Source organism: Ambystoma mexicanum, chromosome 8 (genome assembly GCF_040938575.1).
Source record: "Ambystoma mexicanum isolate Mex_15411 chromosome 8, UKY_AmexF1_1, whole genome shotgun sequence".
In the NCBI taxonomy this organism is placed as follows: Eukaryota; Metazoa; Chordata; class Amphibia; order Caudata; family Ambystomatidae; genus Ambystoma; species Ambystoma mexicanum.
Window position 1 is genome coordinate 1,358,488,903 of NC_090929.1, and position 18,066 is coordinate 1,358,506,968.

The 18,066-nt window shown below is 49.6% G+C and overlaps 1 protein-coding gene across 6 annotated transcripts in view; it reads right to left on the reverse strand.

The window, feature by feature from the left end:
• The window catches only part of MKI67 (marker of proliferation Ki-67), a 231,321-nt gene that overhangs the window by 158,429 nt on the left and 54,826 nt on the right, over positions 1–18,066 (reverse strand). For 2 of the 6 annotated variants that reach the window (XM_069611472.1, XM_069611475.1), the window contains one exon: positions 10,004–10,061. In XM_069611472.1, the coding sequence (XP_069467573.1) occupies positions 10,004–10,061 (58 nt within the window). Of the gene's footprint in view, positions 1–10,003; positions 10,080–18,066 lie in introns of all 6 variants that reach the window. The other 4 variants (XM_069611471.1, XM_069611474.1, XM_069611470.1 and 1 more) reach the window with 2 other exon arrangements.

Consider the following 18,066-nt stretch of genomic DNA (forward strand, 5'->3'; position numbering starts at 1 on the left):
ATAGTAGGGCAGTTGGAAGTGGCTACCCAGTCTACTATTCTCCCTTTGTCGTGGGTGAGGGAGAGTACTTTTTGGGTGAGGCCATGCCCTTCAAGCATGGTAGCAATGGCTTGCGCTTGTCATTTGGGTCGTAAAGACCTAGGTTAAGGTTGCCAAGGATCATTGTCTGGGATGACTGTTGCCCGCTAAGAGGCTGCATAATTCCTCTTCGAAAAGGCCTCACGGCCCTGGTGGCCGGTAAGTGAGATAAATAAGGTTTGGCATGTGGATATCGGTAATTTAGCGGCCAGGCGTTCACAGAATTTTAAGGTGGGCAGCGTTAACTTCAGGTCGGATTTGGCGACGATGGCTAGCGTGTCTGGAGTGGATGTTTTGTCTCGGGAGGATAGCTCAGCTGCAACATGCTCACATTGGAAGCACAAAGACAGTGAACCACACAGGTTTGGTCCGCGCTTGAAACTTCTGTGTATTAAGCGCGTTATAAATAGCCCATCAGATCATTCTAGGAGGCCAATGTGCAGGGTTTCAGAGGGCTTTGTCATATTCAGAGCAGTCACCGTCAGTGATACAGCTGGAGTCACCTGGAGATGGAAGCCTTGGACAAAGCTTTCCCATGTTTCAAAGAACCAAAGTTCACAAAAAGTTGACATTTTCCTGAAACTTGTGCGGGCCATAGAACTTCAGCGCTCAAGCCACATCCAGCCAGTGCAAAGTCCTTTCAGTTGGCGCGGGCATTGGAAAACAGGCAACACCAAAGGTTCGTTGAGATGGAATTCCAACAAAACTAAACTTCGGCATGGAGGGGTGCGTCCGCAGCACCACCCTTGTATCGTGGAAAGTCAAATAAGGCCACTTGCAGGTGCGTCCGCAGCACCACCCTTGTATCGTGGAAAGTCAAATAAGGCCACTTGCAGGATAGGGCCTGGATCTCACCTACTCTGGCAGATGTGATAGTCCCGAGGAAAGCAGTCTTCCACGTAAGGTACGAGAGGGGCTTGATGCATAGGCTTGAAGGAGATGAGGTGCTGCAGACAGGCTTTGAATGTCCGGGTACCAAATTTGCATCAGCCACGCCAGGGCAACAAGTATCATCCTGCACTGGCACTTTAGAGTTGACCGATACTTGTAGCAGCAGCAACTGAGGCGTACAAAAACAGGCCTTCCCACGCGAAGAATGTGCCCCCCCACCACCCCATGCTACCCTGCTGATGGGACTGGCTGGAGAACCTAGCACTTGGTGTTTGTCACTGCAAACAGATCTGTCTGGTGTCTGCCACACCCGAGGAAGAGGTTGTCCACTTGATCCTGCCGAAGCTCCAAGAGTGCAGCTCCCCGAGTCGACGACTGTTCGACTCCCGCCAGGAGAAAAGGAATGAGAAACATCCCCCGGACGACAGCACAGTGCCACAAGTCCTGCACCTCTGGAGACTGCAAGGGATTTGGTGCCCACCTGCTTACCGATGCACAACATTGTTGTGGTATTGTCTGAAGACCCTCACCACTTCTTGAGGGATGGAAGACATAGATGAGATCCTCTCCTCCGGAAGCCTCCGGGGTAGTGTCTCTGGTGACTGTCTTCCAGTACAGTGGGCTCTGGAAGTCTGTGCCTCAGGTGATGGAGCGCACGCCCCACCACATTATCACTCAACAGAAGCCAAGCACAATCCTGGCCATGAAGCTTCCGGACACCTGTATCGTCCAGGAATTCGGGGAGTAGTTGCATCTGCAACCTACAGAGCTGGATCAGGACATGACATCATGCTGAGCAGTGCTAACACCAGTTGCGCCTTCCCAAAAATGGCAGCTACCCGCTCCTTCGATGGAGCTGCTAGGCAGAATACAGTGTTGAGCCTGGAACAGTGCGTTCTGGAGTCAAGCAGGATTTTGCGTAGTTCACAGAGCACCTCAGATCCATCAGCAGCCAGATGGTCCTTTGTGCGATCAAAAGCGATGTCCCTTAACTTGGCCCAGATGAGCCAGTCAGGGTATGGGTACTCCCTGCGTAAGGCGTTCTGGGAGGAAGTCTGTAATTTCCTGCCATAACCTTTGGTTAGCGGCCGACAGTATGGCTATGGCGTTGGCCTGACGAAGATGCAAAGATGCGTTGGAATAGAATTTCTTCCCGTACGCCTCCACAATCTTCTCCTTGCCTAGCAGCGCCAGAGATTAGGAGGCTGAGAACAACTGAGGCTTTGAGTATATTGATGCCGCAGCGATCACTGAGGAGTGTGGCTGAGGATGGGCCGATTAGCAAGCGTGTATCCCCTGCATCTGCCTGTACTTGGCGTCGACTGACCTGCTGAGCCGAGTGGGGCTTGAGCCAACCCTTCTTGGCCAGGGAGACTACATCGGTCTTCAGAGGAATCCCTGTTTTGGCAGAGGGGCATCCCCTGAGGACTTCAGCCAGAACCCACCCCCCCCCATTCCCCTGCCAGCTGCTCAACCTCGGATTGGGGTAGGCCCAGGTATTCTGCCAGACCTGCAAGTTTGTGGAAGGCCCTGGCTGAGGATGGTGCATCAGGATCCTCCTCATCCGTATCCTGTGGAGGTAGCCGGAGGCGGTAGAGTGACCGCGGCCAGAGGCTGCAGAAGCTGGTACGGAACTGCCTGAGGAGTCGGCTGGGGAGGCAGAGGCAGCTGCTGTGCTGGCGCTTGTGGTGCCGCTAGCATAGTTGGGAGGGACCCCCCCCCCCACCCAATGGCATCCTTTGAGGTGACTTCATGAGCCCAAACAACCTCGCGAAGAACCCCTCTTCACTGGCCCAGAGTTGATAGGAGTACTCACAGGGTAGCTGGGAGCTGCTGCATACCATGCCTGTATGGACTTGGTGGGAAGCTGCCCTGCGCATAAGAAGAATAGGCTTTAGGCCACGTACCAGGTTGAGGCCAGTCCCACCTCGACACTAGTTCTTCGGCAAACTCCTGGAATGGCAAACGGGTGCCTCTGTCTGGCATGGCAGCCATCTTGTCGAGCTGACTGCGACGTGTTGCTCGGCTCACTGGGTACAGCCCCCCCCCAACAAGACTCTTGCATGTGGATCACAAAGCCTACCCTGCTCCTCTGGCCTAGGCCCGGTAGGTGCAACACCCTCTACCTGGGGGGCCATGGGGTATGGGTTGGTAGAGCTGCATTTAAGTGCCCTCGGCCACATTGCCAGTACTAGGGCAGAGCCCCTCGGCCACATTGCCAGTACTAGGGCAGAGCCCCTCGGCCACATTGCCAGTACTAGGGCAGAGCCCCTCGGCCACATTGCCAGTACTAGGGCAGAGCCCCTCGGCCACATTGCCAGTACTTCTCTAGTCCGTCTCTTCGCTGGGGGCGCGGCAGGCGTCAGAGCTAGCCCTTCGTCCCAAAGATCGTCCAGTAGAGGGACCAAGCCTCTCCGTACTGATACAAGAAGCCTTCTTTTCCTCCAATGCGAGTTGGAAAAGCTGATGCCCGAGATCATTGTGTGGAACAAACCCATCCCGTTGTCATCTGTGCTAGTCATGTCAGATTCCATCTCCCTTTGGGGGGCGGCTGTGGAGAGGGTGGCAGGTTCTAGAACGGTGATTCCCCCGCTGGCAATGGGTGATGGCACTGGCGCTGTGGGAGGGGAGGATGGTGGGCTCACGGTACCCTTCTTTGTAGCTCGACACAAGCGAGTTGAGGCTAGAGATATCCAGTGCAAAATCTCCAGGAGGCTTCCGAGTAGGGCCTGGAACCCCTGGCGAGTAGAAGGGCCTGTGGTCCCCATAGTCATCAGCGTCCCTTCGTCACACGGCAAGTCCCCACTCTTCAGTCATCGCCCTTGGACAGTATGGACAGAAATGACAACCTCTTCAGCCGAAGAAATATCTGTTCTCTGAAGGCCTTCAACACCACCCCGCCCCTTCGGGTCTAGGTAGGCTTCGGGCTGGCATACTTCAGTGCTTTACCGGCAGGCATTGAAGCCCCCCTCCTGTGAGAAGGGTCACCCTTGTCAATGCAGTCGCTATGGCCTTTAAAAAAGATTTTGCCTGCCACCTCGGTCTTCACGGTGAGGCCAGACCACTTGTCTTGCCATCTGCTTAGGGGCCAGATCAGACCCTTTGTCTCCATTGGTCTCCGCCGCAGGTAGGCTGGACACTACCCTGCTTGGCCTTCTGGTCTTGTCTGGGTTCTCCCATAGCCTACCCAGGTTATCAGACTCTCTTGGACGAGGAACCAGAGCATTGGCTGGAGATTGGCGTAGATTGAGATGATGGGCGCGCCCCAACAGTCGAGGGCCCACAGCATTTGCGACCCTAACAGAAGCAGACTCGTGGAGCGTGGCCTAGTGTTGGACCTACATGGGTGGGGCGCCCTCAAAGGTCTTAGAAGCCCGCTCAGCTTTTCTGGGCCCAGGAGAGTCATGCCCCTGGGTACCAACCAGTACAGAGGCCATGGCCTGCAGCCATGCTTCCAACTGTTGTCGGTACCTCGAGAAGAACGCACAATCTTCCTCCTTGTGCGTCTGGAGCAGGCAATACAGGCACTGGGAATGCTTGTCGTCCATGCATACATTCTGTAAACAGCAGTCCGAGCACAGATTGGAAGAGGTAATGGCTGTCCTTTTTGTCCAACATGATCCAAGAATGTTCTGAAGCCTCCAAGAAGAACACTCGATGAAAACGGCCCTTAAGGGGCATTCAAAAATCTCAACTGGTCCGTTAGTCGGAATTATGATCAATGGAGCACACAGGCTCGATTGACCGAAAAATAAGTCAAAAATGCAAAAAAGCTGCAAGAGCAAAGCACTAGGTACTCCCAAAACTTGAACATGCTGTAAAAATCTGACGGAGGGACTCAAGTAGAGCTCAGTGATTGGTTAGCACAGACTTTTCCTCTTGGCAATAGTTAACCCAACCTTTGGTACAAGCATGTACTGCACAATTTGTTAGTGACCGCGTAGCCAGGCTTATTTCAAGAGAGGGTCCATATGAGCTGTTTCACAGTGAGAAGTATCCAAACACTTACACGCAAGGTTTCTTTATTACAATTTCTTCTTGAACAGTCAAGTTTGAATAAGCCTTCTAGCAAACATGTAACACTTAAAATATTCATTAAAATATCCCATTCATTCGCAGCCTAGCAGTCAATCACAGCAGGGTGGCTGTCTCGAGGATAGTCAGCCAATCACCTTTGGATGCATTAATGTAACCAAGGAGACTAATCACAGCGCTTAGGGTACCTCCCTTACTTCGACATGAGGCGGACACCCTGATCGTCGCAGGACCAGATTGCGAAGTGTCCACGATGGAAGCAGACTGCTTGGCCTCATCTTGGGCCCCCACGGATGAGGGCCCTCCTGCTGTGGTTGGATCCGTATGAGGTATGTGGCCGTGGACCACATGGGGTAGAGGCCTGGCTTTGAGCCACGCCACCAGTGTGACGTGCAGATTCTTCATCGTGCGCTTGGTAACGCCACAGCAGATCTCGCAATCTTCCTCTTTGTGCGTCGGGTGACGACAAAGGCACTAGGAAAGCTGGGCGTCTGAAAACCTTACACAAACCACAGCTGGAGCAGAGAAAGAAGAGCATCCGATGGCCTTCTGTAAACTTCCAAGAAGAAACGCAGGACGATTTTGCCCTTGAGTGGCAATGAAAGATGCCAAAAAAACGGGTCCCCGTTAATCGGATGAATACGCGATGGAGCACAGAGAAAAAAAAAAGTTTTCCTAGCCAAATAAGTTTGAAAGAGCAAAACGCGAGGACTCCCAACACTTTAACGTGTAGTAAAAATTTGAAGATGGCTGTCGGAGGAGGGTCTTACAGAGAGGGCAAGTAATTTGCTGTGGCATGTGATTCATGCCAGAACACCCCCGCCCCCCCAATGCTGGAGAAATAATAGTCTCCACTCGGGGGTTAACTGCTTGAGTGAGACGGGGACAGCAAAGAAGGGGCCAGGCGCTTTTATAAAATTCAGTAAAAGGATAGCTTTGCTAGTGGGAGTCTTCTCCTTGAGGCTATCCCCCACAAAGGCACAGTCTGGAGCAGCTTTGTGCGTTGCAATTTTAAAATGAATTGAACATCTGGTCGCCCACATGCGACTACTATGGAGGAGTAGCAGGGGGGGGATCCAGACAGACGGCATCTAACAGTATACGTGGGTGTAAGCCAAAGACCCTGATCCTCTCCTGGTCCCAGTGTGGGTCCCGATCAAAAGAGTTAGCCTTCACAAGACTCCTCCTGGTTTGGGTCATCTGGGACCTGCAAGATGTCTTAGTATCCCTGTGCAGAGATTTGGAGGGGATGGAGCAAGAGTCCACTTCCCTAGGTCTCTTGGGTATAATATACCCAAAAGAAAAGTCAACGATCTAGGACATTTTGCCCATGTATTGCTCAAACCTTTCCCTAGCCCAGAGAGAAACAGATTGCTCAGGATGAGGAAAGGGTTCCTCAAAAGGGGGATACTTGCCTAATAAGGCCTTAGAGGGTCTGGGGGGCTGTCAGACGTTCCTTTCGATGAGGGGGTGCCCTTGTACTTCTTAGCCTTCGAAATGCTTTCGCAAAGTTTTGGCGGCACAGTCTGCAACAGGATTTGGAGGAAATGCCCGTACTCGAAGGGTGCCCAGAACCACTGAAACTCGACAGTCGTGCAGAGATTGAGCGCTTCGACGACTCCAAAGAGGCCTTGGGGGTTGTGTGCTTTTGTCCACGTGGTGAGTGGCTGCCCTTCACCGGGGTGAGATTTCCCCATAACAGTGCCGGTGGCCTGTCTATCGGGGACAGGCATTTGAGAGCACACATGCTTAGCTGGGAGGTCAATTGCTTCCAAATCGGAGCCATGGCTGCAGACAGATTCTGCATAGTCTGAAGCAATGGCACCGATGGGGCAAAGCCTTTAGCCTGCATAGCATAGGCCACCCACCGTTTAGTCCACCTGTCTTTCAACATCTTCGGTCAAAAGATTACAGGCCTTGCATGAGCACTTGTCGTGGTCACAAGACAGACACCGATTGCATCGGCAATGGTGTCCAATGAAACTTTGTAACATGACGGGCAGTATTTAAAGGGAGTTCTCTATAGCAGAGAGTAGCGGCAGCCAGACAAAGAAAGCGAGGAGTAAAGGACAGGAATAAAACCCAGGCCCAAAGGGCCTGGCCTGAGGACTGAAGCCACATGGTCGAGATGATAGGCAGAATTGCATGCAGTACCCTCTGGAACCACTACACACTTAGGACTACAGGTGTTAGCTAAACCAAGTCTGTACCACAGTTGTTAGCGAGCTGAGCAGCCAGGCTTTTCAAGAGTGAATGTGAACAGTAAGAGTAATTACAGGGGACTTTCAGTGATTCAAGTAGACACTTTTACTCAACATTACACAATCATTTAGAAAACATTTCACTAGAAGGTGGCAAATTATATACAATTACACTTCAACACAAAAAGATGTGACAGTTGAGCTCCACTGAAATACGAGCAACATGGTAGTTCAGTTACTTAGAAGTGCAAAAGGGACAAGTAGAATAGATCCCATATACCTGTTAAAATCATTTCTGTTTACCAGAAGAGTTCAATTCAAGTCAATAGGCCAGGCCAAAGTCAATGGGCTAGTGTTCTGATAGTAAAGAGCAGTTCTGGTATCAAAAGGTAAATTCTTTGCAAACGTTCTCAGAAGTAGTTTAGGTGAAAAAAATCATGTTGGGTCGCAAGCCGATTAGGCCTGTAAGTTGGCAAAGTTTCATGAACTTTCACAGCGAGTGTGTCGCTCTCAAATCAGGTTGGCACAGTACCCTAGTATGAATAACAAAATGCAGCTGAAGACGTGGCAGTTACTGCAGATCTCTGTTCTCGCTCAGTCGTGGGGACAAGAGGGATGATGTCAGGGGACTCCTGCACTGCACCGTCGAAAAAGAAAAAGATGGAGTCACTTCAGTAGCTGTTAAAGCGCTCAAGCTGGTATCTCTCCCTGGTTAATCCTAACCAGCCTTGAGTGGTATCCAGGTGGCTTAATTTGGTCTCATCAACTCAAAGGAAGAAGTCCTTGAAGGGGCTTCTCTGTCGAGATGAACTTGGCAATTCGGATCTACAGCAGGGCTTCACCGGGCAAACCAACAGTCCAACAGTTGCAGCAGCCGTCCTCTTCCAGCTCTTCGGTTCTTTAGTTCGTGGTCGACTGCTTTCCAGTACAAGAGACTCACCTTTTAAACAGTCTCTCCCTTTCATTCCAGCCAAGCTGTCACTCACCCAGCATGGTGGCTGTCCTTGCCGGACAGCCAGCTAGCCAGCCAGTCACGCCAGAGTGCATTTGGGTCCCCTAGGAGACTAAGTACAAGGAGTTTCGGGCACCTCCCTCACAGTCTGTCCACCCTAGACACTCAGATGCCAGCGGTCTTGAAGCCCGCCAAAGGAACAAAGGTACCAAACCTGGTTTGGCACGCAGAGAAGGACCTAAAAACAGCAACAAAAAAATAAAATAAAAAGACGATCAGGACCCGTTTAAATAAAGGGGGCTTAAGGCGCCATCTTGAAAAAACATGACTCCCAGTATTTTGAGCTATCGGTGTTTGCGGTCAGGAAAAATCATGGTAGTTCGTTGTAAAACCACTGCCACCAGCCTTTAATAGGAAAGGGCAGCATTTGACTGCTACACGTGCATTTAGACACATGGGCTACTATGTAACCCCTCCAGCACTCCATTGTAAGATGGTTGTGTGCAGGGTCTAGGAATTTGGAAAATACTAGTAAAGTCAATTCCACTCTACATTCTCTGGGAAACCGTAGTTTATCCCAGAGAAGTTATTGAAACCTTTGGGAAGTCTAAAAAGACATCCCTGTGTCACTGCACTGAGGGTGCTGTGTAACACATGAGAAGATGCCTATAGAGTCATCCTAAAACTCTATAATAAAAACACAAGAGTAAAACATAAATCAAAATGAGTGTGGGGGGAAACCAGGCTCACTCCAGAAGAAAAAAAAGTCCTCAAAATCCAGCAAGGTTGCAGGGGGTCTAAGGTGGAGGGAATTAGCACATTTATGAGAATTCTCCCTAACAGTCGGCAGCAAACCCACAAAGCTATCGTCTAAGATCAAAATGACCAGACGACCGTAGGGCGTGAAAATAAACTTTAGCAATATAAAACTTACGAGCTCCGCATAACCAACCAACTAAAACGATCTGGTGGGACCAACACACGAGTGATTTTGGGTAATCTACACGTCACGTTAGGGATAGTGCTAATCACACTCATGTCGAAGTCCCTTTCGATCAGCAAAAGAAAGATGCAATACTCTGCGATTCACAAGCATCAGAAAACTATTTTTATACTTACTGTCCAAGTGTAATTTGCAATTTCTCCCCCCCCCCCTTCAAATCTTACACGAAGAAAGACCAGGAACCAATGCAAACTTTTAAAGATACCAAGTGCATCCACGGTTTAGCACTACAGTATTTAAAATATAAAAGTTCACTTGTACCAGCCATCCTGCCCTCTTCACTCAACTGATGCATCTTAACTATTCCCTCTTGCTGCACTAGTGGGAGGGGGGATTGATGCTTCCGGTTGCTGGGCCTCACCGTTGGAACCATCTCCCAATCCAGGTTAGATCTAGGACCTCCTTGCTAGCCTTTAGGAGAAACTATATCTCTTCTCCCAATTTAAACTAGGCAACTTCAGGTCAATCGATCCAATTATGTGCCAAAATCACCTGCGCCAAGAAGCAATTTATTTTGCTTGCTATCCCATTTGTTGTTTTTTTACGCTATACAAATAGTTCAAATCAAACAAAACCTTCCTAAAGTAATGGGTACTCAAAATAGTTTATTAATAAAGCATGGACTGAAAGAAAGTTCCCTTAACATATTTTCAGCTTTGGCCAGGTCTTCCGTGGGGAATGTTTAACTGGTATACCCTACTGAAGAAAATTCTAACATTTGCTCCAAGCAGAACATTTACAAGTTAAAAAAAAACTTGTTATACATTTCACATATGTGCCAGTGCAGTTAGGATATATTGCATCAATAATAGTTAAGCATTAACCAGAGGAAAAAAAACCAACCTGCGATAGGTCCTGAAGATCGTTGCCTTCGAGTGCGCAATGGTTCAATTTCTGCCACCTGCTGAACATGAAGAACCTGTAAATTCATACAGCATTACCCAAACGAAATAACATGCACATCAACGAAACCGCTTACAGGATTGGTACCCGACCATGAGTACACTAGCCCATTCGGCAACTTACTGAGTTGTCAACTGTTCTATCCAAACTTGCTCTTACTAAACACTAGCTCTCTTATTTCAATTGGTGGCAACTGTAGGCCGAGCCCTTTCCTCAGCTGGCTCCTTATGGAACAGCCTCCTCCTAGTCTTGAGCCGGAAAGCTCAAGACTTTCCTTTTCAACCCCTACCCCTTTCCTCCTTCACCTACTAATCTCGATCGCTGTGATTGGTGACCACAGCCCATGTGTCCTTGGAAACCCTGGCTTTCCACACCCATTCTCCCTCAGTCTACACACTTGCCTTGGCACTTACCAGCCTTTGCGACTGTAGGCCTGCACTTACCCATTTATTTTTGGGTTTTACAGATAGTTTCCAAGCACCTCCTACTCTGGGCACTCTTACACCTGCTGTTACTCATGGGCACCCCAACACTTACCACCCCCCCCATACAACCTCTGTACTTGAACGCTCTGAATGCCCTGCCCACAGGGCCTAGTAGGTTTGTCTATCATCTTCCAGTGTATTATTGTCTTCTATCCAGCACCATGGTAGTTGGATAGTTATCCAAAATATAGTTAAAACTTTTAAACAATAACTTAAAATTATATTAAAAGCAATAGTACTTAGCACTGTGCTTAAAAAGGTGTTCAGTAAAGTATGTCAGAAGTCTGAATATTGACAAAAACACCTATGCCCAACTCGGAGGGCAGTTCAGACATCTGTGCACGTTTAATTCATGTTACATTTTCAGATGTGTGGCCCTGTATTGACTAACAAGGTTTGCATGAAAAGGTCACCAAAAATAAAAAGTGAACTGCCCCAGTCATTAGGTGAACAACAAGTTAACTAACCTCATGGCAAAATAAATGAAGGACCATCAGGCTGGGTGAAAGCAGTCGCTCTGGATTCAGAGGGCATAAAATGTAAATATGTACAATCCGCTCTGAAAGAGGTGTTCAAAAGATTTTAAAACCATGTGGCTGGACAACACCAAGTCTAACCCAACCCAACAACTTTCCAACTCAATTGCTCCACACCTAAACAGCAAACCTCTACAGAGCAAAGGCAGTGAAGCAAACCTGCATACCATAGCCCTTTGCTGGCATGGACTTGCCACAAGACAAAACCCTTTGAACCAAACGCATCTGCAAAGCCAAAACCCAGCTAACCATGCACGTGATGCCAAGACTGAAAAGACAACCTGCCATAAAATCACCTGTGAAGTAAGCTTCTGTAGAAACTCAAAGACTGCCCTCATGCAGGTCTCCAACATTCTCTGATGCTCACCAGTCCAAACTTTGACACCATGCAAATGGCAGCAGTGGTAAATGTACACTCTTCGAGCCCAGTTGAACACTGTCTAAGTAGCTGCTCCAGGAACCATGGTTTGCAAATCTACACCTGGAAAGTCTAAACAGCTCCTGAAACTCCCAATACAAAGCCCACTGCTGGACTTTTGCCACAGGAAAGGATCTGGCTTCCACTAAGACACTGACCGATTGTTTTCCTTCCATCAATTAGCAATTACCACAGCAATCCCAGAATGGATGTTCTATGTACAATACAGTGCAACAGGGTTACTTTTGTATGACACTAAACTACACTCAAGGGATTTTTTTTGGTTACTATATGTGCATAAAGACAAGCTGCTGGATTTACTATTTTTTGCAATAGTACGCCCTACCGAGTTTACCACATTTGACTAACAGGCTAGTTAATGTTAAAGGATATTTGTACCGTGCACGATCACCACCAGAGTGGTCCCCTGGTAGATCTGAAAAAGAGGGGGTGAATTAGTGGGTCAAGCGGGATTAAGTGCAAGAGAGCAGTGATGTGCAGTTGGTAGCTTCAGTTCGGTTAACACCGTTTGCTGAGCTTGGGGGTGTTTTCCGGTCACTAGCTGGTGTGCTGTTGTGCGGGGGCTATGTGGTTGGTTTTGTGTTTGCAGGGAAGTTTGTGCGGTATGTTGTGCTATATGGTTGTGGTGTTAAGGGTTTGTGAGGTATATGCAGAGGGGTGAAATTGTTAGTGTGTAGGTTATTGGCCTTGCTATCTAGATGTAATACATGCTAATTTCCACGTTCTTTCTAGAAGTGGTGCCAGAGTCTCTGCATTTCAATCTAGATCCAGCTCTGGCCAGTGACGTACGGCAATAGTCCCAATTATATCCAAATGGGGCACTGGCCCATATTCACAATACTGTCTAGATGCGATGCAAGCTAGCATTCACCATTCTATATAGCACTGGCAATATTCACAATGCATTCTAGATTTGGTAATGGCTAATATTCACTTGCGGACATCTAAAGTCCTAACCAGATGAGGTGGCGTTTACAGATCTATTTCTGAGAGGCTATTGCTTCAGAGTTCGATCTGGTTCTGGTGCAGGCCAATGTTAAATGTGGTATTTGCCAACAGTTCTATCCAAGTGTAGCACTTGCTAACATTCACAATCTTATCTGGATGAGACGCCTGCCAATGTTCACAATTCTATCTAGGTGTGGCCATTGCCATCATTCACCGTTATCTGGTTTCGGTGCAGGCCAATGTTCTCAATTACATCTAAATGTGGTACTTGCTGACATTCACAAATTTACCCAAATGTGGCGCAAGCCAACATTTACAATCCTATGTGCAATGCAAGCTAATGTTCAAAACTATCCAAAATGCGGTACTTGCTAACATTCACAATTCTATCTGGGTGTGACACAGGCTAATGGGATGTTACCCGTAAATGGAGATGGAGGCTGCACTTAGTTGAGAGTCCGGCATAGCGGGAGGCAGCCTAAATTTCCTAATGCAGCAGATTTCATAACAGTAGGTTTAGTATTCTAGCAGACACAGATGTTTTATATACCTACATTTGTGAGTAGATTTATTAAGGGTGTTGCTAGTGGAGTGTTCACAGGTGGACGTTCCCATGGCAAGCTATGTTCTATGGTAAGGTAGTGTAGTGTGGCAGGGCTTTCATGAATAGAGTGATTGCTCTACTCCCCACCCATACTTGGAAATTGCTGCTGGTTGACGGCTGGCTTTGCCTGCAGACACCTTGGAGCCGACAATGTAGGAGCTGCCCTTACTGGGCAGAGGGCTGCGAAGGTCTGGTCCAGGATAAGGAACAAGTTACTTAACTGTCCTCCAGCAAGGATTCACATGCTCATGTATTCCCCAGTCAGGCTGGGAATCCTCGGTAAAGAAAAAGAAAAAAAAAAATCAGTTTCACTTCTGAACTGTCTTTCTCCTAACCACCAATCACTGGTCTCTGGGTCATACTGCCCTCAGCCAATGACGGCCCTCTACCTAAGCCCCGCCTCCGGCAGCCATCTTCAGTGGCAGTAGTACCAAGAGAAGAGCTGTAGAGGGGTAAGCAGGAGGGTTTGCATGTGAATCCATGCTAGTACCATGCCATGCTGGAGAACAGTTACAGGTAAGTAACTTGTTCCTTCTCCAGCATGGGGTCCAACATGGATTCACATGCTCATAAATACATACCAGTACACATGAACAACCATGGATGTGGCAAGGCTTGACAATAAGCATCTCTTACCTCCTCACCAGGCTCCCCTTCAAGCGAAAGTGTTGCACAGCACTGCTTGGCAGACTCTGAACTCCTCCCTGGAATCCCAGTCGACGCATTAGAACTTCGTGAAGGTGTGCATAGAGACCTCCACATAGCAGCCCTGCAGATGTCCAGCAGGAGCAGTGATGGCTTGCGACAGCCAGGCAACGGTCGGTTTGCCAACCGTTGAATATGGGTGATGCAGCCAGAGAGCCACCTGATGGAGTGCCTTCCCATGGTTCACAAAAAGTTGAGATGTCTTCCGGAAACACTGTGCGGTCCACATGGAACTTCAGGGCTCTAGCCACATTCAGCGAGTGCAAAGTCCTCTCAGCCTGTGACAAAGGTGTCGGGAAGAATACCTTTAACACCACCCTCGTCTCGTGGCATGTCAAGTAAGGTGGTTTACACGAGGGCTTGGATCTCTCCCACTTGTCGTGCGGAGGTGATGGCCACAAGAAAAAATGTCCACAAAAAATAAAAATGTCAGCGGCGCCGACTGCGTAGGCTCGAACAGATGACACATGAGCCTAGTCAGAACCACATTAACCCCCAATGCTGGGGCCAGAGCCTTCACCGGCAGGAACGAGCAAACTAGTCCCTTGACCAACTCCTTAACCAATCGATGAGACTACAGGGATCATCCAGGAGATCTGGTGTAGCAGGAGATTGCCACCAGAAGAACCTTGATGGAAGCATGGGCCTGTCCTGGCCAACAACAACAAATAAAGCACCTGCGGAGCAGTGACTCGTAGCGGGTCAGTCTTCTGAGTATGGCACCAAACAGCTTCCACTCGTGCCCATAGCATTTGAGAGTAAACGAAGCTCTGGCCTTGGCAAGCACCTCCTTACAATCCGCTGCGAGATCGCAAACCCCAAACTCTAGTGCTGCAAGAGTCAGGCCTTCAGGTTCAGTGATCCTGGGTTGTGGTGCAGAATTGCATCTTCCCTGGCGAGAAGATCTGCGACCGCCGGAAGCTTGACTGGAGGGGACAGACATTTCCAGACGGTCCGGGTATCATATCTGCCTCGGCTATGCCGGTGCAACGAGGCTCATCCTGCACCGGGACTGTGAGTTGATATTGAAGAAGAAACTGAGAACACATACCATCCCAAGGGAAGAGAGAACGTGTACCCCCCCATGCTCACCGGCTGGGGAAGCCTGCTGGCGAACCTCCAGCACCTGGCATTTGTCGTCACCACAGCAAACTGATCGATCTGGGGATTGCCCGATCTGCGGAACAGTTGACCCACTTGGTCCTGCCCAAGTTCCCACTCATGGTAAGAGTGCAGCTCCCTGCTGAGAGAGTAAGCGACTGTCACTCCTGCCAGATGAAACAGGATGAGGAACATTCCCTGGGCTACGGTCCAGTTCCAAAGGTCCTGCACGCTGGAGATCTGTTTCACCCAGCTTCCTCATGTATAACCCCGTAGTGGTGTTTTCCGTGAAGCCCCGTGCCACCTTGAGGGACGGAAAGGACTTGAGGGCCCAAATCACTGCCCACAGCTCCAACATGTTGTGCAACGTCTCCTCGGTAGCCACAGGCCTCTTGCATGAAGATCTCTGGTGTGCGATCCTATCCTTCCAGGGAGGAGTCTGTTGTGACAGTCTACTGATGAGGTGGGGTCTGGAAATCTGCACCTGCGGACAGATGTGCATGCACTCCCCACCACCGTATCGCTTGGTGGAAACCCTCAGTGTGATCTTGTCCTCGATGCTCCCCGCCACTTGTATCCAACGGGTGTCGAGGAACTCCTGCATCCGTCGCATCTGTAGACTGCACAGCAGAGTGAAGTATATGCATGGCAGACTTGATAGCCCTCACCCTTGCAGGCTTCTGGGCCATCAGCCATTGTACCTTGCCCAGGAAGGCCGCAATCCTCTCGTACGGAGACGCCAGGCACAACACTGTTCAGTCAGGCTCCCAGAAACCATGCGTCCTGCGCAGGACATTGCAAAGTTTATCGAGAACCCCATGTCGATTGTCGGACATGTGGTCGACGGCGATGTCTTGCGGATGAGCCAGTCGTCCGGGTACACGTCGATCCCTCATAGGCGCAGCCGAGACACCACTGGTGCCAGGCACTTGAACACTCGTAGCGCTGACTTCAACCAGTCCAGCAACGATAGAAAATCCCCCTCTTCCAGCTGTCCTAGCACGTGCTGAAGTCACCATCCGAAACTTCTGGGACTCTATATACTTCAGACGGCAAAGGTCAAGAATGGGCCTCCAACCACCGGTGGTCTTTGACAAGGAAATACGAGTACTCGAGCCCCTTTGGTACGAGCTTGGTCACCCCCCTTTCTGAACACGGCCCGTACCTCCAGCAGCAGCTGAGGGACGTGGTTTTCCCCGACGGGCCACTGGTGGTATCCGTGGACACTTCTGTTGGAAGTATAGGGTTAGGGCGTGGGCGAGAGCGTCCAGCACCCAACTGTCTGTGGAGATGGTCTTCCAGACGCTGATTAAGTTCAGCCGGTTCGATCTTGTTTTGACGTCCAAGCACTGCCTTGGGGGTGACATCCACTTCCAGATGGTGTGGCCCCTGTAGGTCTCCTGGGCTGATGAGCGGGAGGGCTGACTGTGGCACAAGGCACCTCCTCCGAATCTTTTAACGGAACTCTGGGATTTCCCTCCAGAAGTCTGAAAGGATGGCCATCGTTGAAGCATGCCCAAGGCATGAGCCGTCTGTGTCCGCTTTGATGGCCTGGAGAGACTTGTCCAGTCTTTCTAAACAAATTGTCCCCGTCAGGGCATGTCCAACATCCTGGTGGATATTAGTGGACCTCTGCCAGCCACTTCGAAGGCAAACCGAGTTGCCCATTTGGCATAATCCTAGATCGGCAATGTCCGTGGCCACTAATGGCATGGTCTGAAGCCACAACGCCTTCCTGTGGAAGCTCCAACGCTTCAGCCCTCTTGTCGGGAAGGAAGTCCCCTTAGATACCCCCAGCAACTTTAAGTGTGGAAGCAGTAACCCCCCCCCCTGTATTTTCATGTGCGTTTTACTCCTTCGATTATGGAGTTTTAAGATAACTCCGCAAGGCATCACAGCACCCTCAGTGCAGTGACACAAGGATGTCTTTGTTAGACTTTCAAAAAGGTTTAAATACCTTCTCTTGAGGAGCTACCTAGTATCCCCGGTGTCTAGAAACTCATGCAGCAGTCAAATGCTACCCTTTCCTACTGAAATGGCTGGTGGCAGTGCTTTTACAATGAACTACCATGATTTTTGCCGACCGCGAACACCGGTAGCTAAAAATCACGGGAGTCATGTTTTTCAAGATGGCACCTTAAGCCCTTTTGTTTGAACAGGTCCTGGTCTTTTTTCACCATTTCTTTTTGGAAAGGTCCTTCTAGAGTTTCTCTGTGGACCAAACTAGGTTTGGTCCCTTTGTTTCTATGCCTTTGGCAGGCTTCAGGACTGAAGACCGCCTCTGGAGTGAGTGTCTGGGGTGGGCAGAAGCGAGGGAGGTGCCCAAAACTCTGCGTGCTTAGTCTCCTAGGAGACCCAAATGCAATCTAGCGTTATTGGCTGACTGGCAAGGACAGCCACCCTGCTGGGTAAGTGACAGCTTGGCTAGAATGAGGGAGAAAAAACTGTTTAAAAGGAGTCTTGGCCTGGAAAGCAGTCGACCACTGGAACAAAAGAACTGAAGACGAGCTGGAAGGACGGCTGCTGCAACTCCTGGACTGTGAAGCCCTGCAGGTCCGAATCGCCAAGTTCATCTCGACAGAGAAGCCCTTCAAGGAGGACTTCTCCAATCAACTTGTAAGCCACCTGGCTACCATTCTGAGCTGGTTAGGTTTAACCAGGGATAAGGACAGGCTTGTGTGCTTGACTACAGCTACCTCGAACTGAAGTGACTGTCCATTTTCCAACGATTCCGTGCACGGCAGGAGTCCTACGACATCCTCCCACTTGTCCCCACAACTGAGGCTCAGGAACAGTGAGATCTGCAGGAACTGCCAGGAAACGACGTCCTCCGCTGCATCTTTTGCTTCATATTAAGGCACTCTGCCAACCAGATTTAGAGAATGCATCTCTCGCAGTGAGTTTGTGGAACAATCCCAACTTGCAGGCCTAATAAGCTTGTGAACCAACATAGGATTATTTTTCATACAAACATTTTGTCAAAATGGCCCCGGTCTCATTTTTTCAGAATTTCTTTGTGGAAAGGTCCTTGAGATTTACTCTGCATGCCAAACCAGGTTTGGTCCCTTTGTTTTGTCTTTGGCAGGATTCACAAGTGAAGCCGGCCTCTGGCTGGGGCAGGACGCGAGGGATGTGCCCGAAACTCTGTGCTTAGTCTCTGAGGAGACAAGAATGTACTGATTGGC